Source organism: Aspergillus pseudonomiae, assembly GCF_009193645.1.
Source record: "Aspergillus pseudonomiae strain CBS 119388 unplaced genomic scaffold BDV37scaffold_118, whole genome shotgun sequence".
In the NCBI taxonomy this organism is placed as follows: Eukaryota; Fungi; Ascomycota; class Eurotiomycetes; order Eurotiales; family Aspergillaceae; genus Aspergillus; species Aspergillus pseudonomiae.
The window spans coordinates 62,089-87,010 of NW_022476110.1; the positions used below are offsets into that span (position 1 = coordinate 62,089).

The 24,922-nt window shown below is 47.9% G+C and overlaps 7 protein-coding genes across 7 annotated transcripts; 4 read left to right on the forward strand and 3 right to left on the reverse strand.

Moving 5' to 3' along the window:
- The first annotated feature begins 118 nt into the window (after positions 1-118).
- On the forward strand, positions 119-3,406 carry BDV37DRAFT_27514 (Golgi transport complex subunit COG3). The gene is made up of 4 exons (XM_032085348.1): positions 119-477; positions 549-888; positions 944-1,969; positions 2,034-3,406. The coding sequence occupies exons 1-4, from the start codon at positions 269-271 to the stop codon at positions 2,814-2,816; spliced, it is 2,358 nt and encodes a 785-aa protein (XP_031935847.1). The 5' UTR covers positions 119-268; the 3' UTR covers positions 2,817-3,406.
- On the reverse strand, positions 3,268-8,213 carry bck1 (putative MAP kinase kinase kinase (Bck1); the record flags this gene model as incomplete). Its single annotated transcript, XM_032085491.1, has 5 exons — positions 3,268-3,388; positions 3,459-5,259; positions 5,354-7,988; positions 8,019-8,115; positions 8,149-8,213. 5 exons carry the CDS (start codon positions 8,211-8,213, stop codon positions 3,268-3,270), a joined length of 4,719 nt encoding a protein of 1,572 aa, XP_031935848.1.
- Positions 8,214-9,478: 1,265 nt separating this feature from the next.
- Positions 9,479-11,773, reverse strand: BDV37DRAFT_263242 (alpha-keto acid decarboxylase family protein). The gene is made up of 3 exons (XM_032083516.1): positions 11,615-11,773; positions 10,309-11,533; positions 9,479-10,253 (listed from the first exon to the last, which is right to left on the reverse strand). Exons 2-3 carry the CDS (start codon positions 11,496-11,498, stop codon positions 10,016-10,018), a joined length of 1,428 nt encoding a protein of 475 aa, XP_031935849.1. The 5' UTR covers positions 11,499-11,533; positions 11,615-11,773; the 3' UTR covers positions 9,479-10,015.
- Positions 11,774-12,321: 548 nt separating this feature from the next.
- Positions 12,322-13,915, forward strand: BDV37DRAFT_27523 (THUMP domain-containing protein). Its single transcript, XM_032085364.1, has 6 exons — positions 12,322-12,684; positions 12,803-12,934; positions 13,040-13,196; positions 13,257-13,471; positions 13,533-13,673; positions 13,747-13,915. Exons 1-6 carry the CDS (start codon positions 12,622-12,624, stop codon positions 13,867-13,869), a joined length of 831 nt encoding a protein of 276 aa, XP_031935850.1. The 5' UTR covers positions 12,322-12,621; the 3' UTR covers positions 13,870-13,915.
- A 2,411-nt stretch (positions 13,916-16,326) lies between these two features.
- BDV37DRAFT_263246 (uncharacterized protein) lies at positions 16,327-17,018 on the forward strand. Its single transcript, XM_032083517.1, has one exon. The coding sequence runs from the start codon at positions 16,414-16,416 to the stop codon at positions 16,990-16,992; it is 579 nt and encodes a 192-aa protein (XP_031935851.1). The 5' UTR covers positions 16,327-16,413; the 3' UTR covers positions 16,993-17,018.
- Positions 17,019-18,251: 1,233 nt separating this feature from the next.
- BDV37DRAFT_263249 (putative SNARE-dependent exocytosis protein (Sro7)) lies at positions 18,252-21,968 on the forward strand. The gene is made up of 7 exons (XM_032083518.1): positions 18,252-18,395; positions 18,448-18,787; positions 18,845-20,425; positions 20,488-21,043; positions 21,099-21,220; positions 21,304-21,591; positions 21,646-21,968. Exons 1-7 carry the CDS (start codon positions 18,309-18,311, stop codon positions 21,669-21,671), a joined length of 3,000 nt encoding a protein of 999 aa, XP_031935852.1. The 5' UTR covers positions 18,252-18,308; the 3' UTR covers positions 21,672-21,968.
- A 1,456-nt stretch (positions 21,969-23,424) lies between these two features.
- On the reverse strand, positions 23,425-24,857 carry asf1 (nucleosome assembly factor ASF1). Its single transcript, XM_032083519.1, has 4 exons — positions 24,553-24,857; positions 24,461-24,500; positions 24,095-24,403; positions 23,425-24,030 (listed from the first exon to the last, which is right to left on the reverse strand). The coding sequence occupies exons 1-4, from the start codon at positions 24,659-24,661 to the stop codon at positions 23,631-23,633; spliced, it is 858 nt and encodes a 285-aa protein (XP_031935853.1). The 5' UTR covers positions 24,662-24,857; the 3' UTR covers positions 23,425-23,630.
- Positions 24,858-24,922: the final 65 nt, after the last annotated feature.

The following is a 24,922-nucleotide window of genomic DNA, read 5'->3' on the forward strand; positions in this document are numbered from 1 at the left end:
TATCTTTTTTGATAGCTACTGTATAAAAGTATGCCTTTGGTCAGGTTTTATCAGGAGCCCTCCAATTGGTTTATTTGTTACGTCAAGTAGCGGAAGCGGAATGCGGCGGCAGAATAGCGCCTCGAAGCGGCCACGAAGATCACAGCGACCAATTGGTTCCTCTTTGCCTAGTTCCCATATGAGTTTAATTATGGAAGTGTGTGCTCCCCTATAGAGGTATAGGCGCGATCCTGTATTTATCCCTTTACCCTTCACTTTGGACCTCACAATGCGACAAGAGAATGCGGGACGGCGATCTCGTCGGCAAACTGTCCCGTCCCGTCCGCCTCTAGAATTGACAGCCAAGGAGACCGAGGAAGCTGAGGCAGTACCAGATGGCTTGGATTCGATTGGGGACATTCATAATGAACTTGAGTTTACCCAATGGTACAATGAGTTGGAAGACAGCTTGCTCGAGAGTAGCTACGATGAGTACCAGTAAGCGCCATGCCGCGAAGCCATTGGGAGGAACTTAGGATATCCTGAAGCCTGACACGTGTTGTAATTAGAGCCTGCCTTCATGAACTTCAGATGTCGAAGTCACATCTCGACACGCTGCTGTCTGATACCTCATCAACCCTCGACCTCCTATCAAACCTGTCCAAAGACTTTAAAGCAGTAGAATCGCAGACGTCCAATCTTCAGAACCAGTGCGAAGGGCTCCTCTCTGCTCAGAAACGTGACTCAGAGCTAGCTACAGATATCCAAGATAACCTCCAATACTATGACTTCCTGGATCCCGCTTCAAGGAAACTTAACGCTCCGGGAGCTGGTAATACGGTTCGCGGTCAGGACTTCTCCGACATGTTAAGGCGACTCGACGAATGCTTGGACTATATGGAAATACATGTCAGTGCCTTATGGGCGTGTTTGATTGGTGAAGTGGCTAATATGTCTCTTACAGGCCGATCAAAAAGAAGCCGGTGTATATCGTTCCAGGTATAGACTTCTGATGACACGTGCCCTCACGCTCATTCGTGGACACTTTGTTTCTGCACTGCGCGACGTATATTTGAATGTCTCAAAGAAGATAGCAGAAAAACAGCTCAATGATACTACTATGTCTGCTCTGCTCTATGCGAAGTTCAGAGTTGGCGCGCCTGAATTGAAGCAGATCGGTCTGGAGATCCAAAAGAGAGCGGTTCCCCCACTGGATCCCGAGCAAGGAACGGTAGCTGAATATCAAAGTCTTCTCAATGAACTCCATGCCAATTACGCAGCTATCCGTGGGAAACTGATTGTGCCACTAGTGCGCAAGAAACTCAATGAGATTGCGCAGGCCCCAAGTACGTCGACGGATCTAGTTGCTTTCGCTCGTGGTAGTATCAGCTACATCCGCGGTGTATGTCTGGACGAATTTGACCTGTGGGGTGAATGGTTTCACGGACAGGGAGGCTTATACGACTTTCTGGAAACAATATGTGAGCCTCTTTACGACCATCTTCAACCAAGAATCATACACGAAGATAAAATAATCAAACTCTGCCAACTTTGTGCTCTTCTTCAAACCCGTTACCTTTTCGACCAGGAGGAAGAGACCGAGCCCACGGACGTCAACCAACTTGACTTCTCTACACTGATTCAACCTGTGCTGGAGGACGTCCAGACTCGGCTTGTTTTCCGCGCCCAAGCCTTCCTTCGCGACGAAATTGAACGCTACAAGCCTCGCCCCGATGACCTTGATTACCCTGCGCGCAACAAACAGGCTTCCATATCAGTTATGGATGGGCAACTTTCGGGCAGGAAAGTTACGGCTGCCGATGCTCTCACAAATCTCCCCAAGCCCGCAAAGCAGCCGGATGACGGCGTAGACTCTCCGTCAGAACAAGACTCAAAGTGGGACTTCGAGTCGCAGGTCTCGCCCAGCAACTGGTACCCTACATTACGGAAAGCCATCTGGCTTTTGAGCAGGATCTACCGCCTTGTAAATGTACGAAGGCCCCAACCCACCTTGTCAATTAGACATTCTGTGTATGCTGACAATCTGTTCATAGTCCACTGTGTTTGATGATTTAGCGCATCAAATCGTCCACCAAACCATCCTCTCTCTCCACTACGCAAGCTCCCTGATCGCCAGCAAATCCGTCACAGACAGCCAACTGTTTCTCATGAGCCACTTGCTCATCTTAAAACAACAGATCGTCGCCTTCGACATCGAATACGTTGCCCCTGAAGTCTCATTCGACTTCTCAGGCGTCACAAACACATTCTGGGAACTAAGAGAAAGAGGCGGTCTCTTCAACCCCCGTAACCTGATGCGCCTCGTCGGCCACGGCCTACTACCTCGAGTCGTAGAGAACATGCTAGACGCAAAGGTGGAGCTGGACGGACGTCTGAGAACAGTGATCAACGATTTCATCAGCGGAATCGCCACCACAATGACGGCCTCCCTCCCGGCCAAGTTCGTCGATACCCGGAACCTGCAGCGCGGAGAACTTATCTATCCCACATGTCGAAACATCGAGAAAGAAGTCCCGAATCTCCGGACGATCCTCAACGACTACCTCGATGATGTCCGTATGAAGGAAACATTAGTGGGTGCCGTCCAGGAACGCGTTATCCAGATTTACGAAGAATTCTTCGACAAGTACATGTCATCGGAGAAGAGCAAGGGGCATTTCGTTAGTACCAAGGGCAAGGGCCGCGAGGATGCCGTGTGGGATGTGGACACCTTTGCAGAGTGGTGTGAGAGTATCTTCCGAGTTGGTATCTCCGATGCAAACGATGAAGCTACGAGCAGGAGCAGGAGCGGTAGCCTTGAGTCTAGGAGTCAGTAGCTGGCTTATCTTTTTGGATAGATATCAAGTTGCTGAATGTATATACAACAACCTCTATACGGGAGAGTTATCCTCTTAATACCATGTCCACATTGTCACAAGGTCTAAACCTACTGTACGTTTGTTAAAAAGAAAAGGTTTCATGACCACATCGTCCATAGTGGCAGGTGCCGATATAAAGCCTGTACGATGTCTTTCGCCAGAAGATATTCTTGTTCTTTCTAGATTACGTTTCGAGTACTACCAAGCCAGTCGTCATGAGGAGAAACCTGGATATCATATTTCAATTGACAGACCACCACTCCACTTAGAGTGGTTGCATTATGGTTCTGGCAAGTATATACACACAACGTTTTAAGGAATACTGAATTGGGTATGATCAGCAAAGAACAGTACAGCCGAAAAAAGATATATACGCGCTCAATGACGATGCTTCAAATGGAGATATAATCTAGAGAACATGACGGATCTTTGCGTAGAGTTCAGTGTCGAGGAAGTTGTACTTCGGATCAGGTTCGCAGAAAGGGTGACGGGTGAGCAGCGTTTCAGCAGTCGGGCGATCGAGTGAATCACTAATTGAGTCTTGTGTCAGTACATTTGTCCATTCATGCAAAGGTCGGGGTCACAGCAGGAAGCACTTACATAGTAAAGCAGTCGTACATGAAAGCAAGCGCCGCTGGACTAATGTTCATGGAAACGTCCTCGGGAATCGGAGGCGCTTGACTTAGGCTTCCAAGCTTGAATATAGCACCAATGGCCTCTTCCCTGCTCCATGGCCGTCGGCCTGCGAACATTTCCAGTACTACGCATCCAAGTGACCAAATATCCACCTTGGCACTGTAGCCCTGGCCTTGAGATTGGATAACTTCTGGCGCCATCCAGAAGACTGATCCTTGCATGGAATTTGTCGAGTCATTTCCATAGATGTTGTCTGACTTCTTAGAAATGCCAAAATCAGAGATCTTACACGTCCCATCCAAGTCCAGAAGAATATTGTCTGCTTTCAAGTCACGATGTAGGATTCCCTGATTATGAAGATAGGCCAGTCCGCTCAAGGTTTGCTGTGTAAGTGATTTCACGACACTTTCTTCGAATTTACCATGTTTGCGGAGACAACTGCCGATGGAGCCACCAGAAATATACTCGAGATAGATTGAGATAGACAACTCTCCCCGCTCACATCCAAGATACTGTACTATATTGGGATGTTCAAGGTGTTGCATCGTGTCGATCTCCTGATCCATAGCGGCGACCATATCCTTCATCTTGTCCTTGTCTTGTCCAGCGATTCTAGGATTGATTTCCACCTGCTTGACAGCCAAGACTTCACCGTTATCTGCGTTCATGCCCAGATAAACTCGGCCGTATGTGCCTTTGCCAATAAGCTGACCGCGAATGATGCGGAAGGTTGGCTGTCTTTGGGGTACGCTTGTAGAAGGGGCATTGTTTTGAGGAATAGGATCGAGTTGGCTGAGCCGGCTGCCTGGTTTAGGGCTAATTTGCATAATCCTTGCTCCAAACATCTTCGTACTTTTACGCCGGAGGATATCGCCAGATTTTTGATTTCCTGTAGAGGATGTGACACTCCGATTCCTGCTTGCTTGGTTGGCGCCCCTGGCAACTTCACGGATTGACTTCATCCGGGTAAGTCCACCGGAGCGGTTGACATTGCGTCGAGCAACAATATTAGCCTCTTGTGGTTTGATCGTCGGCTCACTCGAGCCTAATGTAGATTCACTAGGATTGGGAGATGGCTGCGGCCTTTCCTTTTGGCTCAGCTCACTTTCGGCGGCAACTCTGCTCGCTGGTGACGAGGGAGGGGATGCGCCTTGTCCATCTAGATAAGGCGCATCGAGATCAATATTGGGGAAGAAGTCGTCCAGGTACTCAATGACGCCTTCTACGGGAGGTCTGCTTGCCCAGATATCGCCTCGAGCGAACGAATCCCTCCGGGTGGGCTTCTCTTCCTCAGGCGACGCGGTCATGTCGGACAACGACCCTGTTCTAGGATCTGGATCACCACTTGAGCCCGCAAAGGTTTCGCGCGTGGCACTAGGTGACCTGAAGCTCACAGACAATCCCTTTCTCAACCTATTTTCGGTGTTTACAGTGAGCGAGGGCTTTGCCGATAACTTTTGACTAGCCGAAAAACCAATTACGGTATCTTTCTCCTTAATCGGCGATTTGCTATTCGCCAATGGGATTGCGAAAAGGCCATCATCTGAATCATCGTCGTCTGAATCCTCCTGCGGCATTGGCGAGCGCTGGAAGGAAACGTTGGTTTCCTCGAAGTCAAACTCGGGTCCAAAAGACTTGCGAGACTGTACTGTTGGCCGTGGCTCCTCAGAAACAGCAGTCTGAGCAGGTGATTGGTTGGTGTGCGAGGTTGGAGTCTCTTGGCTGTCCTCTGCCGCAGGTGATTGTGAGGTACTTTTCGATTCGTCTAACATATATGTTAGGTATGGCCATTTCAAGGAACGCTAGCAATGGGTGAAGAGAACATGTGCGATGGTTGAGAATATGTATATCAAGCTTACCTGCGATATTACTTTCGGATGGAGCCACAATGTCGGTATGGGTATTCGTTCCAGCCTGTGATGTAGACAGCGAAGGCGTCGGCGTTCCTATGGCACTAGTCATCCTACCAACACTAGCCAGAACCGCTCCAAGGCCATGGGTCTGGACAGGTTGTTGAACGCGGGGGCGATCAGCATCTTTCTTCCTTAAAGAATTAACCTTGGTGAGAGTATGGGATTCATGAGGCGCAGTGGGTGGTTTGCGAAGCGGTACAAGAGGCTCTGCCTTTTTGTCTTCGTATGGAGATATACGAGGTGAATCGAAATCAATGACTCCTTCTCGTCTATAACCCGTTTCACCATAGGCATCCTTTCTCGGCTGAGGTACCGATGAGACTTTAGAGATCCGATTGGCCTTCTGTTTCCTCTCGACCTCCCGCTGGTATTCCTCACGGCGAGCTAATAGGTCTGCCTTCTCCGGGTCAAGATGCCCAGCGTCCTGGCTACCATCTACCGGGGATGCCGCGAGTGAAGTCTGAGAGATATCACGGGTAGGCAGTTTAACAGCCGGGGCCCTTAGCTGTTGGCGTGATGCCACTTGTGGAGAAGTGGGTTTTGCAATCCTGTTCAAAGCCTCGTCATCCAGTGGTTTACGGTGTAGTTGATGATGGTGCCCACTTGTAGGCGATGCCGTATGCTTTTCGGGGAATGAGACGCCAAGGCCCGCAACGTGCGGAGAACTGCTCGCACCTGCAGGCGTGTGTGATCCTCGTACAAAGAATTTCAGAGAACCAAACGAATCCGATTTCGTCTTCCGACAGAGAGCCAGGCTGGGGTCATTCAAGGGTTCATCATGCTCTGTCTGCCCCAGTTCAGTCAAAAATATCTGAGCGCCGGCCCAATCAGATATCCCAAGGTTCTGGAGAATAGTGGCGCGTAGCACCTCCACGGATTCCGTTTCGGTAATATCCACTAAACGGTAATTCCATCCATCCATGGTCGCAAAGGCCCACTTTCTCCCTCTGTGTCCAGATTTTGCTCGTAAGGCGAGCCGCTCGTGGTCTGAAACAGACGAAGACGACGGACGTTCACCCAGTGACATGTCGCTACTGCTGAAATTCGGCTTAGTGTAAGGGAGATGTGAAGCATTCTGACGCATGTTCACAGGGCTAGTGGGAGACTCCAGAAATTGCTCCTCCGGAGATGGGTGGTTAGAATCGCCGGTCCTCGATCTCTTTTTGAAGAAATGCAAAAGGCGATTGCTATGGTCCTTTGAGTAAGATGAAGGATTGTCCCCACTCAACTGACGGTTGTAGGGGTCTTGAGGCGACGGACGAGTATTATCCTGTCGTATTGATTCGTAATATCGGCGGCCTGTGGTTGAGTCTGAACTGTTGCCACGAGAATGCTCGAATCGGACCCCCAGGTCACCCGTGGATGACGATGCACCCTGATGGGCGAGAGTGGCATGTTGTGTAGCCGGGCTGCCACTCTTGGGGCTGCCCTCGTATGGTCGAGCAGGAGGGAAAAAATGGCCACAATCACTAGAAACAGAGGGGCTCTGCCTTCGGTGGTCACCAGCGATACTAGACAGAGCAGCTCGTGAGATGTCTGACCGAGTCCAACTTGTGCCATCGTTCGAGTTAGGCTCTGATGACAGGTGGTCATGGCTAGCAGGAATTGGCGTCGTAAAAGAACGCGTTTGCACGCTTTGCCTCTGGGTATACACAGGCTGTAGTGTTTTGAGGTTGGGACTATTTGCCACAGGACCAGCAGATAAGGGTTCATGTGCAAGCATGGGAGAAGCCTCCAGAACACCCTCAGGGCCACTGCCCGGTAGCGTCTGCGAGTCGCGTTGTTTCGGAACAGGTATCCCAGCATCATGCCCCCCATCCTCCTGGATTTGGCGAATTAGCTTGCGCATACGTTTACCCTCCTCCCGTTCGCGAGTCTGGTCCCATCCAGTCCCACTGCTTTCGCATTCTTTCGCGAGTTGAGGATACACAACGTTATGCAGTTTACCCAAGTTCGGTCGGCCATTCAGCCCATGACCTAGTTCAATAAAATCAGCTCCTTGAAGCTCGAGGGCCTTGAAAGTTTCTTGCCAGTCCTTGGAAAATCCATTCTTCGCGAGCCACAGCAAGACCCTTTCGAGCGGCCACTGAGCAGCAGCCTCGGCAGGCGACATGCCACCAGGTAAGGTGTTGCTGCTGAGGTGCCGATGACTTGATGACTTTGTAAGTTCTGTAGTTTGTCCAAGATTCGGTAATTGCTCGTGGGCACCGTCATTAGCTGCTAGAGCCGAAGGGATGGTGCGAGCCGATGGTGTAGGTGGAATAGTTCCATCCCGTTTGTATGCAGAATCCGGGCTAGGATATTCGTACAATTGGCTCACTTGGGGTCTTTGTCGATCGTTGCCCACCAACGTTCCTTGGTTCTCATATGCGGGAAGCGTGTTCGAGTCGAATGCAGGTATCCCAACACCTGGACCGAAGGTTCCGCCTTGCGGCACGTAGGTTGCAGATGTACGGCCGTCACCAGAAGGGATTGACAAAGGTGTTCGGTTATAGAGTTGTTGGTTCGCGGGGACCAGTGGAGGAGGTGGAGGAGGGGGTAGATAGCCTTGGGACAGTGCTTGTCTTGCCGCCCAGTTCTGCTGCCATCCAAGGGTGTTTTGGGCTTGTACTTGTGGGTTGGATATCTTCGCAGCACCGTATGCTGTTCCTGGGGGTGGTCCGGGAGGTGGTGGGGGAACTACCCCTTGAGTTTGTGCTGGCTGATATCTCGGAGGGGGAGGAGGCAGTAGTATGTGCGACTGAGAGGACTGCGCCGAGGGAGGCGGTTGAACCGGAATATACTGTTGCTGCCGTTGACCGTCCATGGTATCAGTCTTTTGGTATATGCCAATGCTATAGGGTACACCAAGTCGTCAAGAAACCCCGAATATTCTCCGCAGCTGCCTGGTCCTCTTCCAGCACACGCTTTCCTGAATCCTGGCAAACGTGATCCCAGAATTTTATGGTATGAAAGTGAAACTCATCATCGGCGCTCAGCACTGTTTCGGTGGATAAATATTCTGTAACGGCTTTTCGCTGTAGGCGCGTGGATACTCGAGGAACAACAAGTCTTGTTTTTAGAGGAAGGATGGTATTGGGCAAATATAAAACATCTCCGGGTTTATCAATCAATGATTTGGCTCTATGTCCCAAGCAGTACCCAGTGTCTTCAGCCAATTATGCACAAATGGTGTTACAGGCAGTAAGCTGGCGCTGTTGATTTCAAGGTTTACTCTCGATTGCGCGGATGGCGTGGGAGGCAATCCAGAGAACTCCAAAGGCGCGATGGGAATGAGGTGAAGCATTTATTGGCAGGACAAGAAACAAATATTATTGTCTTAAAGCAGCTAAGTGTGAATAAGTAAGCGATAGCCTCGAAAAGGTGCGTTGATCAACCCCTGATCGTAGTAGGCATGCTAGAGTAGTATCATCGCAGGGGGAGGGGGGTAAATCGGAAGGGCCGACGGGGAGAAATAAAACATACCACAGCCACTTAATATTAAATTGCTGGGAGGAGAGCGATAGTTAGCTCCCTGACTGGATAGATGACAGCTGGTCAAATCTTGGCGCCACGAAGGAGTTATTGCCGGAGCTTCTCAGCTTGGGTCGAAATGCGCTCTCTCAATCAACGGTCGGGGTAATCAAGCAATCGAGGCCCGGCCAAATTGTTTTAACGGGAGGAGTTTAATTAACGAAAGAAACGCCAGAGCTTCTTGACGCCAAATCACGTGGCCGATAAGCACCCCGTCTTGTTTCTCTCTCACTTCTTAATTTTTCTTATAAATATTAATTTTATTCGACTCCATATCGTATTTTACTTGAAATTAATCCTTATTCTTTTGCTTTGACTTGCCTTTGTTTCTCTCCTTTTAATCCAAGGATCTAGCCCTCCATTAAATGCCGCCATTTCCGAAACAACTTTGATTACGGTTCCTCTTTTCTCGCCGAGTTTCTCACCATAAGCTTGTCTCGAGTCATTGGAGGATGTGATAGGCAAGAGATTTGAGACATGTTGTTCAGTCAACCTCGTTTAGAGGCAAACTAGTGATGTTTAGGATCTATAGCGCATGAGAAGTTGAGAACACCTCACCAGAACTACCTCCTTTTCCCCACTTTTAATTGTTGAACGTTTCTTTCAGCCCTACAGCGGTCCCTGAGTCCAGCTAGCCACACTTTCTTCCCTGAACAGCACTTGAACAAAGCTTGTTCAACCACCCCCGTACACCCGAGATTCTTGTTCTTCTCCTTTTTTCCTTATATTCCAAGAACCTTTGATTCATTGTGGTTCAATCCAATTGATTCGAGTATTAACTTAAAAGTATTAAGAAAAAGGAAGAAAGAGAGGTGAAGTAGAAAACGAACTCATTAAAACTATCGCAATGAACAGAATCTCTTAACCACGTGTCATGATGAAATTAAAGATCCATGGTGGCATGCCAACTGAAACCGATTTCCCGAATCGTAAAGAAGGAAAGAGTTTAGTCTATTCCGGAGTATGTTTTGAAGAAATTAAAGGGACTTGTTCCGCTCAGCGGCCGATTCGGCTGTCAATTTCAAACTGGCTGGGCAATCGTCGCGAGGCATGTGGAGCTCAACCAACTACTCTGATTAGTATCACTGGTACTTTTCAGACAGGGGCAAACGGGTGGTCACCTACCTGCAGACAAGGTGCCGAAGCAAACTCTTCATTTGCGAAAAGCTCCCTTAACTCGTCCCGGGTTGTGACTTTGTATCCTTTATACTTGTCCTTCGCGCCGAATGCCACAGGGATGTTCAAGAAGTCCCAGGGCTGGATGTCATTGTAAACAGCTTCCCATCCATGAATATACCGTTCGATGGTATATCCTTCGTTGCAAATGACAAAGCTACGTATGATGTTAGCTGGGCATGAGACTTGTGACACTCAAAGGCGAAACTTACATGATAGGGTTAAGGTTATTCCTAATCATGGTACTGACTTCCTGGAGCGTCAGCTGGAAACTTCCATCGCCCACGAAAAGTACAGTTCGTCGACCTTGCTCCTTCGCGGCCAGCGCGGCTCCTTGACAGGCTCCGACTGAATAACCGATACTACCCCAAAGAACCTGGCTAATGGCTGTAACACCTGCTGGGAACCGAGTGTCCCAGATACCGAAGTTGGCAGTGCCAGTCTCTGTGATAACAACATCCTTTTCTTTCAACCACTGCCCGACTGTAGGCCAGAGCCATGCGTGGGTAATCGCCTGTTCAGTTGATGCCTTCTCGTTGTCTGGCAGTAGGTTCGACGGCGACGAGACTGGCCCGACATTGAGATTGCCCATTCTTTGAACAATTTTTTGAAGGACGCCTTTCATGTTAATATCAGGATATTCGGAGTACCGGACGCGCACGTATGTACTGTGGAAGTCAATGGTGTTGAGTTGGCCAATACGGTAGGAGAATCCAGTCGTGTTGAAATCGGACTTGATAGCACCGATGCTCAGAATCAAGTCTGACGACTCGACTTGCTCACGAACACCGGGGTTTGATCCAGTACCAGCGTAAACACCGCCGTAGTTCTTGTGAGTCTCGTCCACTGCTCCTTTACCCATTGGAGCCACGAATGTGGGTAACCCAGATTTTTCCACGAACTCTTGAACTTCATCGAGCACACGATGGCGGATAGCACAAGCGTCGACAAGAATAACGGGTTTCTTTGCAGCGTGCAGATACTTCAGAACCACGTCCACAACATAATCTTCCTTTTCGGGATCGTTCGGTGGCAGGCTGAGGTCGAGAGGGGTATCCAGCCGTTCTCCCTCAATCTTCTTAGTCACCATATCGGTAGGGAGAGAGATATAAACCGGTCGACTGCGAAGCCAACATTCGCGGATAGCATTGTCAATGAGGGTCGCCACCTCATGAGTTTGGTTCAAGCATCCAAGAGTGCAAGAGATGTCGGCGCTCATTCTGGTGAAGACGTTGAAGTCGCCGTTGCCCAGAGTGTGGTGGAGGAGCATCCCATCCTTCTGTGATCTCGTATGCGGTTGGCCAACGATGTGAACAATAGGCACAAACTCGGAGTATGCACCAGCAATAGCATTGAGTGCCGATAGCTCACCCACACCGAAAGTGGTGACCAATGCAGCCATTCCATTGATTCGAGCATATCCATCAGCAGCGTATCCTGCATTTGACCACCGTTAGCGATATACACTACTCCTTTATCATGCTCAGAGATCCCAATGGTCATTCAGTAGAGACATACCAGCATTAAGCTCATTACAGTTTCCTACCCAATGAAGATCGCATTTTGGCAAGTAATCTAAAGCCACCAGGTTGTAATCCCCTGTGAGAATTGATATTGTCAGTACTTGCGTCGAAAGCTAGCACGTTGATACTTACCAGGAACACCATGTACTGCACGAACACCAACCTCACGGAGTCGCCTAAAGAGGTACTCAGCGACATCTATGGGCTTGCGAAGATCCCTTGTAGCGATATCTGTCGCCATTGTAAGGACTCAAGAAGAGAAATGGAAGGTATAGTAGATGGTAAGGTCTTGACTATGGTCTGTTGAATACTGGATTCGTCCTGGAAATATGGACAAGGGGGGTAGTTATATAGCAGTCCTGTACACCTCGATGTGCAACAAAAAGACTGACCATACGTCATGATAACGTGATGTCATGGGCTTCCAGGCCGAGTTGGACAAAACAGAGTACACCAAAATTACAAACTTACAATACCGTCAGCCACCGCTGCCATAGTTAAGGTCGCAATGCAGTTAAGGGCTGCGGTAAAAGAAATACAAAGTGTCTGGGCTATCCCTAGGGTAGTTCACGGTGAAGAACACTTGCGACCCAACGCAATGGAGAATGGGCCGATGGTTGGAAGATAGTCTATATCGGGATCTACCTGATCACTGGTATATCCCTGGTTCTCCATGCCGACGAACCCGAGGCTCCGAGTCGCTGGCGTGACAGTCAGCCCACCCCACCCGATACGGATGGGATGATACTCTTCCACTAAACCGAATGTGGACGTCTCGACACCCCCGCGGCGTTGCCGCAATGCCAATGATAATCAAGAATTTCCAGGGAAGACCACACAGCGGCACAGCGGCGAAACGGCATCAGACTTAGTAGCATTATTGATATGTTTATCTGGCCAAACTCGTGCAAACATACAGCAACCTTAACTTTTTTTTAGAACTAATCCCTGCGAGGAAAGGACGGCACCACTACCTAAATTTGACTCGGACTACATCCGTGAATGGCGGGAACAGGAAAAAGGACCATGCCGGACAACTCATCTCAGTCCTCCAAAAGAAGAAAGGTTGGCCTACTTTTGCTTCACCTCTCGGCAAGCGTGATCCAATGATCATCCAAACTTTCCCTTCTTCTCTTCGTTACATACGTTGCGCGGTAGTCAGGAGATCTAACGTGTGCTACAGGGAGGCAGTAATTGGCATAAGCGCCAAAATGGCAACTCTGGCATTGAAAGTGGGGACTGGGGAGTTTTTGTATCCTGCGAGATAGGAAAGGAAGGGAAATGCATCTCAGAGGTGCTTGATCTCTTCTCCCAGGTTAGTACGATTCTATGGGAGAACCTTTGACCAGAAAGATGCTGTGCTCTACAGCAATATTCCGGACTCTTCAATTGTGCAGCTGACATACGCCCTGTGCACCAGAGCATCGAAACGCCAGATGCGGGAGGTCAAGGTGGTGATTCCAGCTCGGAGGACGAAGATGATATCGAAGCCCAAATTAGAAAGGAAGTCGAAGGGCTGAAGCCTAGTTCGGCCAAACCTCGTCAGTTTCAGCCCATCAGGCTGGACATTCCGTGTGGTTCGTAGATGCTTTTAGCGCTATCCAGATATGACACAACTAGGACTAAGATTGATCTAGTATCCTTTATACGATTCGATAAGTCGATTGATCCCGAGAAACTAGTCCACCAGATCTGCGTGGATGCGCATGCCAATCCAAGCAAAAAGAGAAGCCGATACATCCAACGGATGACGCCTGTCAAATCTATCCGAAAGACCCTCAGTGTTGATCTAGAGGCTTTTGCACGTGAGATTTTAAAACCTCACTTTCACTCTGGTGGGGGTCCCAAAAAGGTATGTCACAGCACCTTAAGCTTTAAATTTGCAGGCATGTCCTTAGTGTTCACAAATGCAGTTCGCTATCCGACCTGCGATAAGGAGAAACCAAAAGTTCGACAGAGACAGTCTCATCAAAACAGTAGCCAGTGTTGTGGGACCTGAGCATTCTGTTGATCTTGAGAATTACGATCTTGTTATCCTTGTTGATATTATCCAGGTATGTTTCACATTAAACACTGTTCTCCTGCTCTTTAATTACGCTTTTCCGCATGGCTGACCTCTGTTTCCAGAATGTGATCGGGATGAGTGTTGCTGGAAGTGATTACGAGAAGCTTAAAAGATACAATCTGGCTGAGCTCTACAAACCAGCACCAAGCTCGCAGGAAGTTGAGTCCAAACAGTCAACTGACTGAATCTCGGTTTGAATCGACTTTCGTAGCATATGATACATTTGATTTGAGCGGTGAAAATAATAAATGTCAAACTTGGATATTTAATGCATTATTACAGTATCGCTCTAAAAAACAAAAAGACTAAAGAGGGATAAAAAAGAACAGAGGCCTGTGGGAAAGTAACGAACAAGTCCGGTACTAGGATGGCTTCAAAGCTCCACAGTGCTTCGTAGAATAGAGTATATAGCATGACCAGGTGAACACCTACTAGGACTGTAAGCATTTAGTCAGAATTTATCATTTCCCTCGCATTTGGGAGGAGGACAAGATCTTGGAAGAACCTTAATGAGGACCAACGCCAGCGGAGATATTTCCAGAACCATGGTCGTGACTTGATAACAGTACTATCAATATTGGGTCTTATGACTCTTCTTTAAATGGAAAATCTCGGGTGGCTTTATCTAGTAGGTAAAACTATGGTACTTAGTTACGAGGAGAGATACGCTACTATACGTATTGTTTTTCAAAAAATGCGTGTTGGTTACTTATTGAATGCTAGGAGTGGGAGATAGACATCAAGGTACCCGCCACTCAAAAGCTAAGGACAATAGCCAAGAGCTTTTTGGATAAGAGGAGGTTCAGATAGAATGTGGCTGAGGTTAGCATGGAAGGCGTTGCGGCGGGCGCTTTAATGGAGCTTAGACAGAATAGGAAGGCACCATAAAAGCTCGACTTACATTGTCCTACTAGTACTACTTACGGCAAGGTTAGACGATTCCTAATGTGCTACCTGTACTTAGCATGGGCCGGTTGGTTCTGGAAACAAAGTGGTGCTCTATGCATGTACATAAATCCATTTTTGTACGCGAAAGTTCAGACTTTATAGTACCACGTACCCACCACCAACAGAGATGTCCAGTTTGAGAAAATGATTGCACAACAGAAAGACCATCTTTTTTGTCCTCCTTTGCCCAAAATAGCAGTTACACTCGAGTCCATGTGATCCATTCGGTCTAGTCGTCATAGATGGAGAGGCCCACTTGCTTCCCAGTGGGAACAACTGGAATACTCTCGATTCCAAATCTCCAAACCTTAGGCCAAAGGTACCATTGTTTGACCTGTTACACGTGCTTGAACACGTGTTGCCTCGCCAAAAGGTACAGACCAGGTTTGTTACTGTTGCCAACGAACTGACTGTTACTCATTTCATGCTCCCACCCCTAACATTAGCAGCTCGCCATAATTCCTCGTCATGATGCGATTCATAATCAAGCGTAAAGACCACAGATCTTGAGGGTGTTTCCAGAATCCATCAGATGTTTCGAGTCTGTTTCAGTTGAGAATGGTATTTCTTCGTTAATATGGTCCAATTAGCGGTCTCCGTAAAGTAAATTTTTTTTTATATATCGGAGGATGTTGACTGATTCAGGGAGCCAAGAGTCTCAAAAACCAGCGCAAGACAGGTATAGATAACGGAAGGGGTGTTTTGGGAAATTAATTTGTGAAACTGCAAGTGCACAGATATATTTTGAAGGCGCACAAGTACTAAGACGAGACCACTACCTACAGGGGATCAAAACTCGTTCGGACGGGACGCTTTGTTGTCTTCGGCAAGGCGGGCCTCTGATTGGCTCAACTGCAGCGCACCTTTCTAAGAGAGGGAGCCTTAGGCGAAAGCCCCAGTTCTTAATGTCACTCACTCTATTGACCTCATCAGTGCCCGCATATCTCCGCGCAATCCTGTCGGCTCATTCCCTCGTCCACCCAGTCAGGGGGCACGTTCGCTTGAATTACTACAATGTCATTGAATCCAATTTTCTGGTTTGCTTTGCCGATTTCGGAAGAGAGCCAGTGGATGATTTGCCGGTGGTTGAATGTCTGGTAAATTGAGACAATAGCGTCTCATACAGCCGAACTGCAGAATACATGGGCGAACGAAGTAGGAGTCCTTGATGTGGATCCTCGTTTAGTCGATCCAATTTAACACTTCTGATAGCATCGTAGCCTTGGCTTCGTAGCGCTGTAGGGTGGTATTGGAGGACTTATGTCTGAACCATTGTTTTTCTTAACCCTCCACGTTCCCTCGTCCCTCATATGTTGCTTTCTATCTTCTATAAAGCTTGGCCATACGTGAAATTCGCCCTGGCTTCTATATAACATTCCATAATGAGCAAACTAGTATTCATCTTTGCCGACAAACTATCCTTCAAGCCAGAACAATAAATCATGTCTCCTTCCTTTAGTGACCATTACTCTCCCGGTTTCGAAGTATCTGAGAAACTGTGTACAATCATCCAGCGGATCTTCACTTCTGCGGTCCATGTTAGCAACATTTCTCCCCTTGACGGCCACCTCCATCCACTTTGTCTCTTATCACTATCCAATGGAACCCATGTACTTTTGAAATGTTCGCCGGCACCGATGACACCGTTACTACGGCGAGAGCAATTCATACTTGATACAGAAGCCCGTGCACTGGCTTTACTCGAGCAGAGTGGAATTCCTGGCATTCCGCAAATCTTCCATTACAACTCTCGAGGCAATTTGCGAGATTCCGCCTTTTTGATGCGGCATTATGTGACCGGAGCTACACTACATGAGATGGAACCCTGGCTCACTCCCCAGAATCGGAAAGATATTGACCGGCGACTGGGAGTCTTAGCTCAAAAGATTGGACAACATGTGTCTGATTCCTTTGGGACTCTGGAGCAGGTGGCCTGCGGCGCTGGGAGGCGATCCTGGCGAGAGGCCTTTGTTATCCTGTTTGAAAGCATTCTCCGTGACTCAGAGGATGTCTTCGTCAACCTTCCTTATGCTGAGATAAGGCACCAGCTTAGTCGGCTATCACCAGCGCTTGAGGAAATCACTTTGCCACGATTAGTAGTCATTGACTTTGGTCACCCTACGCAAGTGCTAGTAGATCCCGAATCCAAACAGTTATCTGGCATTGTGGACTTGGGCAAAACGCTATGGGGTGATGTCTACATGGGTGAAATATTCGAAGAGCCATCGTCTTCGATGTTGGACGGCTTTGGAGGATCGCAGATGGTAGGAAGTGAGATGGAGAAAATAAGGCAGCTTTTGTATGTGCCTCTGTCCTACAAGGAGTTTGGAATATGTAACACTGACTTTCCTTCTTTGTGACCACTTTTGACAGATATGCCTGCTATCGGTCGGTTGAAAGAGTCACCGTGCAATACTATCGGAATCGAGATATGGTTGCGGAAAATGATGCAAGGAGGCGGTTGACGATGATATTGAACAAGATGGCTGCTATCTGAGGGATGAACCCGGTTCTCAGACCTACCAAGGGGGTTGCACAGTACCGGCGTTTAGGTGTCTTTGATACAGGCCATAGATTTCATTTCCAGCGGGACTCGGAACTATCCAAAGAGAAGGAACGGGAATGGGAACATAGACCTGATAAAGCTAATATGGGGGTTAACTGAAACTCTGCTGGGCGGAAGCAGTAGGACAGGATCGTCTCAGTTAGAAGCAAATGCTCAGTCGATTGTTGCTGCCTAGCAGATCTGGCCTGTAGTACAAACTCTTGGCTCGGACTTGGGTACAGAACAAGTTTGCCAGGATTTACAGCAAGTAAAAGTACTACCTTTGTTCTAGAGAAGATAGACTAATAGGAGTATAGTTTCCCAGATATTTAAATATATTCCCAGCTGAGTAGAGGATTCCCCGACACATAAAGAACAAGAACACCCTAGATAAAAAACGTTTAGTATAATTTACTTCTATTACTGGTTTTTTTTTCGAGACTCTTCTAATATCGAAGTATGACCATTCAATTTGCTACTGTCTAGCTCTGATCTACTAATGCAGGGACTCAACTGGGAGTTCTACTTCAGAGACTACGTCTCTACCTGACAACACAAATAGAACTATACGTTCTAAAATAATGTTTCTAAGTATGTTCCCTTGGGAGATCTTGTGGACTCGGCCAACTATTGTAACCTTGAACTTTTCTACTTCAACGACTCGTAAAGCAAATATAATCCTCGCTCAACAGAGCCCCAGACTTAAACCCGCGCTGCTGATTTCACCCACCCAACTTAGCGTTCACAAAACTATGGGAAGGCTTCAAATAGTCTTTCTGATATACCCCACCTTTTTTATTTCTTGTCCTTTTTTATTTCGATTTTTTCCACCTGCTTCTTTTCTTCTTGTCGGTCGGTATGTATGTACTACTTCCTAGTACTAGTAGTAGCAGTACTCATACATTGATTGTCAGGAGGTCGTAATTTATAGGGCAGAAAAAAAAAACCTCCCCCAATTAAAGGCGGGGCTGATCGGCTGCCCTGCAACGGATTCCGCGCCATGACGCTTCAAAGCTCATGTGTGGGGTCTCCGCTCCGCACCCCTTCAACACCACGAAACACAGCTCATCTTTCTTTTTCCTCCCCTCCACACTCTTCTTACCTCTCAGTAGAGCTTCACATTCGCAGGAAATGGCGCATTTCCTGAGAGGAAAGCAAGCTGGCATCCAAAAGGACCTGTCCGATGGCTTGTCACCGGACTTGTTCGCCCTCGATGATGTATGTCTTGGCACCCAAGGCAACATTTTTCCCGTTGCTCACCTGTTCGCAGTTCGCTCGATATGGCATAAATTCTCAGATCAGCGCTATCGCCTACGATCCTGTTCAATCCCTGATTGCTGTTGGCACCAGTGATACTCAGTTTGGCAGCGGTCAGATCTATGTTTTCGGCCAGCGTCGGGTATCCGTTGTCTTTTCACTGCCCCGGAAGGCGTCGGCCAAGTTTCTACAATTTTGTGCCGACAAGCTTGTCAGCGTTGATTCGAAAAGTGAAATTTGTGTTTTCTCCCTCGAGACACGACAGACACTCTTCTCTTTTGCCCCTCCTAACCATGTCAGCGCATTATTGACGGATCCTAGCCTCGACTATGCCTTCATTGGCCTGCAGAATGGTATCCGGGCAACGCTTCCGCAACGGTTACTGAAGATGCGCTAACTGGTTTTCGTAGGTGATATCATTGCATACGATCTCGATCGTGAATCTTTAACGCCTTTTAAAGTTCCCAATCTCTGGGCCCAGCGTAATCCGCGAGCACGCTTTTGCCCTGTCATCGCACTCTCCTTTTCACCTCGCGATATTGGAAAGATCCTAGTGGGGTATCCCGAAGGGGCCGTGACATTCTCGTTTAAGCAGAACCTAGCACAGAAGTACTTCGAGTATGAAGTTCCCCCAGGTGCATTGGGTGGAAATTGCGATGTCCCATCCCAGGAGCCGCGCAGGCCAAGGCTTACCAGGGCCATCTGGCACCCTAACGGGATTTTCGTACTGACAGTGCATGATGACAATAGTTTGGTTCTATGGGACTCTAAAGATGGTCGCAAGATAGCGGCTAGGTCAATTACAACCCCCAATATTGACCAGCCCGGTGCTAGTTCTGAGAGACCACTGTCATCAGGGAGCGCTGTTGGGCTCAGGGACCCTATTACTCATATTGCGTGGTGTGTTAAGGGAAATGGGGATGATAGTGGACTTTTAATAGCTGGTGGTAAACCGAAGGCTGAGGCCAACAAAGGACTTACCTTCATCGACCTGGGGCCAACTCCAAATTATCAAACATCCTCTTGGGCCATAATTTCGAACTATTTCGAGTCTCCAAAGCAAATAGCAAATCTCCCAACGCCCCCAGGCGCAGAAGTCGTGGATTTCTGCCTTATTCCCCGCACATCGCCTTATTATGCTGGAGGACATGATCCGATTGCCTTGATCGCCGTGCTTTCTTCGGGAGAGTTGATAACCTTGAGCTTCCCAAGCGGCCATCCGATTACCCCCACCAATATGATTCACCCTTCTCTTTCATTTGTCCATCCTTTCGTGAACAAGATGACGCTTACGCCAGTCGATCGTTCAGCTTGGCTTGGTCTCAGGGAACGGAGGTCGCAAGGACCAAAATTCCTACTAGGTGGTGCGGAGGGGAAGAAGGTCCTCAAGCGCTTTGAAGATCGTAACGTGATTTCAACCGCTCATGCCGATGGCACCATTCGTCTCTGGGATGTAGGCCATGATGATGAGGTCGAGAATGGGGATGTCATCCAGGTGGATTTGGCTCGCGCCGTTGGTCGTGTCAGTAATGTTGAAGTCACTGAAATGGCTCTAAGCGGGTCAACAGGAGAGCTGTCGGTTGGCCTCAGGAGTGGTGAGGTCGTGATATTCCGTTGGGGCAGCAATGGAAATTTTGGCCACGAAGAGCCCGCCGGCGCTAACGAAGGACCGGGGAAGTTGACTAAGATCGTTCACAGAACTGATCCTGGGTTGAAGCAGGGACTTCTTCCCCTTACCCTTTTGGATATGCAACAAGGATCAGTCACCGCGCTGAAACATAGTCAAGTTGGTTTTGTCGCTGCCGGCTTCGAAGGTGGTGGTTTGGCGATCATCGACTTGCGCGGGCCGGCAGTGATTCATACAGCACGATTGTCCGAACTAACAAAGCCTAGCAAGCGGAGTAGTTTCTTGAGACACCGATCGTCTGAGGACGCCCCACCAGAATGGCCAACGAGCATTGAATTTGGGGTATTGACTTTGGAGGGAGAAGGTAGGAAAAGACAGCGAGGTCTTGAGATAATCCAAATTATGCTAACCCTTGGGTTTCTGCAGATTATTCGAGCATTTGCTGCTTTGTAGGTACCAACCGGGGAAATCTTGCAACCTTTAAGATCCTTCCAACGGAAAATGGAGGCTATATGGCTTCATTTGCTGGATCAACTTTGCTGGATGATAAGGTTATAAGCATCATTCCTATTGATGCTGAGAGTGGTAACCTTGCCTTAGCTACTCCGAACGCTGTTGGGGGTTTAAGAAATGGGGTTCGGGTACACGGTGTCGTCGTTGCTGTAACCGTTTCTGGCTGCAGGATTTTCAAGCCTGCAACTTCTAAGGGCGCACATAAATCGTGGGAAGATTATCTGTGCGACTCTGCTGCAGTTGTCAAAGTTGAGGGTCGAGGTTACAGCCTTGTTGGGCTTTTTGGTGATGGAAACGTGCGGGCTTTCTCCATCCCAGGCCTCAAAGAGATGGGCTGTAAGGAAATTAATTACATGGCCGATATGAAACGCCTTTCGGAGTCCACAGTTTGCTTTAATGGAACAGTTCTTACTTGGACCGGGCCTTCCCAAGTGGGATTGTTTAACGTTTGGGGAGCTGGAACTGGGCTGTATGTGCACCTTCTCATCGGTCTGAGGTCAACAATTCTCTAATGAAGATTGCAGGCGACATTCCGAAGATCAGCTCTATAACGTACAGGCGGCCACCCCCCCACGCCCGACGATTACCAACATGCAATGGATCGCCGGTACTCAATATATTTCTCCTGCTGACATGGACATTCTCAGTTCGTATACCCGTTTCCCAGTTCTCTAGGTTTCCCTGCTACGTTTGACTGAGGAGTGTTTACTGACGGCGGTGCTCCTATAGTTGGAGGCCCTGATCGCCCGCCTTCGAAAAAGATGCAAGAGCAGATGAAGCTTGAAGATCAAGAGCGCCGAAGACTTGCTAGGGAGGGACGAACCATGTCCAATCTGTCCCAGGAACAAGGCAGCCAAGAAGGATATTGGTCGTATATGCAGCGCCAGGTGCAGGAGCGCACTGAAAAGCTGAATTTTGCCGGTGACCAGATGGAACGACTGGAAGAAAACAGCAGTAATTGGGCCCGGGACGTCAACAAGTACGTTCAGAACCAGAAGAAGAAGGCTGTGCTGGGTGGTAAGTTCATGTTGATTTCTTCTTTTGACCATACCTCGCTAATCAATATAACAGTGTTAGGGTCGAAGTTTGGACTCTAAAATGCTTGTGACTGGTAGACGACTCCTTTATAAAATGCGGGGCAAATATACCATTTTGATTGTCTTAGATCGTGTCTACGCAGTATAGCTATTTACATACCCTACGTTAAGTATTGGAGTTGGTGTTAATTTCTTTTTTGTTTTCGTTGGTTGAGTTATCTCTATATTACCTACTTTCAGAGCTGTGTGCGTAAATATAGATAGTCCCTCTATTTCTAGTTCTTTAGGCCTTGCGAAATAACCAACCTTTTTTTCTGAAAATAACAAGCCAACCCTGCTTAAGACGAATCTCTCTGGCGCCGGTAACCTCTTCAATATCAACGACCATGTCATAAACATGTGTGAAGTAAACAATGCTAGCTCAGTGAACCCCAGCAATATAATTCTAGCCATTGAACTCTAGTAGTAAGTACAGTAATATTAATAGGCCCTGGTAACTACTATCATAAAGAGTAATTCACACGCTATTTAGATCTCTGTGCACCCTTCTCAACTTTTCATGCCAGCCTAAGAATTGCCTTTCTTCTCTTATTTGTCCTAAAATACGCAAAAAAAAGCCTCCATTTAACTATATTGAGTTACTTCACCTCAGACTATTTAGAAGAAGAGAATGTGACAAAGGAATACTAAAGACTAGGGCACGTACTTCAACCAAGACTAGGTGGGATTCAGTGACTTAGAATAAATTCTACTAGGACTTATGCCGTCACACAGAATACTTGGTGAAAAAACCGAGCCATAAAGGTGAATGAAACCTATCTAGCCAAGAGAAAGAAAAAAGGTCTAAAAAGGTAAAGAGATAGAAGGAAAGACAAGCACCCTCCTACCCCCCTCTCACCCTTCTATCGAGGCCGGTAGCGTAGCTTTGTGCAGTACTCGATATCATTTATAGAGATGGCTTCAATATATGCAGTCCAAATATAAGAATGTGGCATGGTTTCTCTTCTGCCTTGGGTGCGTCTATCTCCAAGGATACACCTCGAGATGCTCTGAGACTGACAAACTGGATATGTTTGACTTCAGACTACTATATCTCCTCGGCATCTGCTATTTCGTGCCCGACTGTCAAACTTTTTGGTTAAGCGCCTGGGCTTTCCCATGCAGGGCGCACATGTAAGGGTTATACATGATCACATGATCATACGGGGGATATACAAGGCACGATACAGGAGTTTGAGGGTTTTTGTTTTTGAGGCTAGTATGCCTGTCTGTATTTTCTATGCCTATATTGCAAGGCAACAATACAGACCCCGTTTGGCTGAGCTTACTCTCATGTATATTATCAAGGTTCATTCCTTCGAAGGGCGAGTCGATCTAGGAGATAACTCAACGCCCTTTAGCCAGAGGTTTCACGTGAACGCAGGCTGACCGACTTCAGAGCGACTATACAATGACTTGTGTGCAACTAGCGGTGTCCAAGTACTCGGATGTCGAGGGTTCGCGCAATGCGAGGTGAGCGTTGGACGGACTATTGCGGCGCCAACCCAAGTAGGAAAAAGGTAATAGCGAGGAATAGGTAGAACGGTCAAGGCTGGTTGAGTTCACACCGTATCTATGGAGACGATAGGTCCTGATTTTGGGGCGCCATGAGTGCTTATCTCCCAACCACCTTGCATGTAGCTGCTAGGGATGGGCGGGCAACAAGGCCGGGTGTTTAGTTGGTTGGTGGATAGTGATCCTGTTACCCCCGGCTACATACCCTTGCTTGTTCCTTACGTTCATAGTTAGGAATGAAAAAGTGAGGATAGCTTAGAGACCTAGCAACTATTCATTCGTTAGATTATGTTGGTTCTATATCATAAACTAGATGCAGTGATTTTGTAAACCGATAGTAGGGCTGGTAGGGTTGTCATCATAACGTTGCAACAGAATCGTAAAATCATGTAAAACAAACTTGTTAAAATAAATGTCAGGAAGTAAGAGGGGTGTTATCAATGCGTATTTCAAGAGATGTTCAACCTAGTGAACCATAACCTCTGGCTGGTGAGAGTGTTGATTTGTAGAATCAGCCTTGGGACCATCATCTTTCTGTTCGGAGTCGTCACCCATCTCGACATCCTCATCACCATCACCGGCCTCTTCTTCGTCGAGATCCTCTTCATCATCATCGCTTTCATCTTCGATATCTTCACTCTCAGCATCGGAGATGTCTTCTTCTTCTTCCTCCTTGATAGCGGGCTCGGCGCCCTCCATCTCATGATCTTCACCCTTCACATCTCTCTCTGCATCCGCAAGTTCTCTTACTAGGGCGGCTTCAAGCTCCGCCTCTTCAGCACCATAGGCACCGCTGTCATCTTCCAGAATATCAGCTTCTGGCTGATCTGGGGGATATTCGGCTGGTGCAGATTCTTCCGAGTCCCTGATGAAAAGAAGTGAATGTTAGCCACAATTAGTACTCGAATGACGATCATCAAGCACTGTACCATTTGATTGCGAATCTAGTCACTCTTGGCTTCTCCGCAAGGATGTTTCGACGGATCCGCTCGATGATTGGCTTTGCAGGAGGCTCTGCGCTGAGATCCTCCGAGTCGTATTCATTGTTCACATAGTAACCAACACGGACGAATTCTCTACCATCATAGCTACAGGTGAGAAGAATCACAGTGACGCCAAGGATTTCGGATGTAGGAATCCGCTTAAGGTCCGGTGCTTCGGCTTCAAAGATGAACTTGTTTACGCCAACGGGGATGGGACCGACGAAAAGAGAGTCAAGTTCTTGATCATATTCGGACCTATTCCAGTTAGTTAAAAACATGTCTGTCGAAAGTGCCATTTCGAGCCTCGCTTACGATGTCGCGGAACCGACGTAAGTGAGCTTCCATTCCAAGTCTAGCATCTGGTTAGCCAAGTATTGCCGCGGGGACGATATTCTACGTAATACCTTTTTGCAGCTGCTCAAGACATTCGAAAGTGATTTCGAATTGATAGGGAGCGAGGAAAGGGGCGGGGTTGTTCTGGATCTTAACCCCAAGGAGAGAAACAACGGACATGGCGGTAAACGGCTGGCGTTAATTGTAGGGCAAGGTGAGATGGAAATTTTGCGAAGGATGGGAGGTGTGGCCAACAAGACAGTAGAAGACACTTGAAAAACAAGGTCAAAGTCAAACGAAGAAGGAGGGAGGGAGGACGGAGAAACTGGAGACTTCAATTGAGGGGAGGGACGCAGCGAGTAAGTACTAATTAAACCAGTTCGACCCTAAAGAAGGATCGACGACGCGCCGCGTCGGTTGGGCGCATTCTCGCGCCCACCG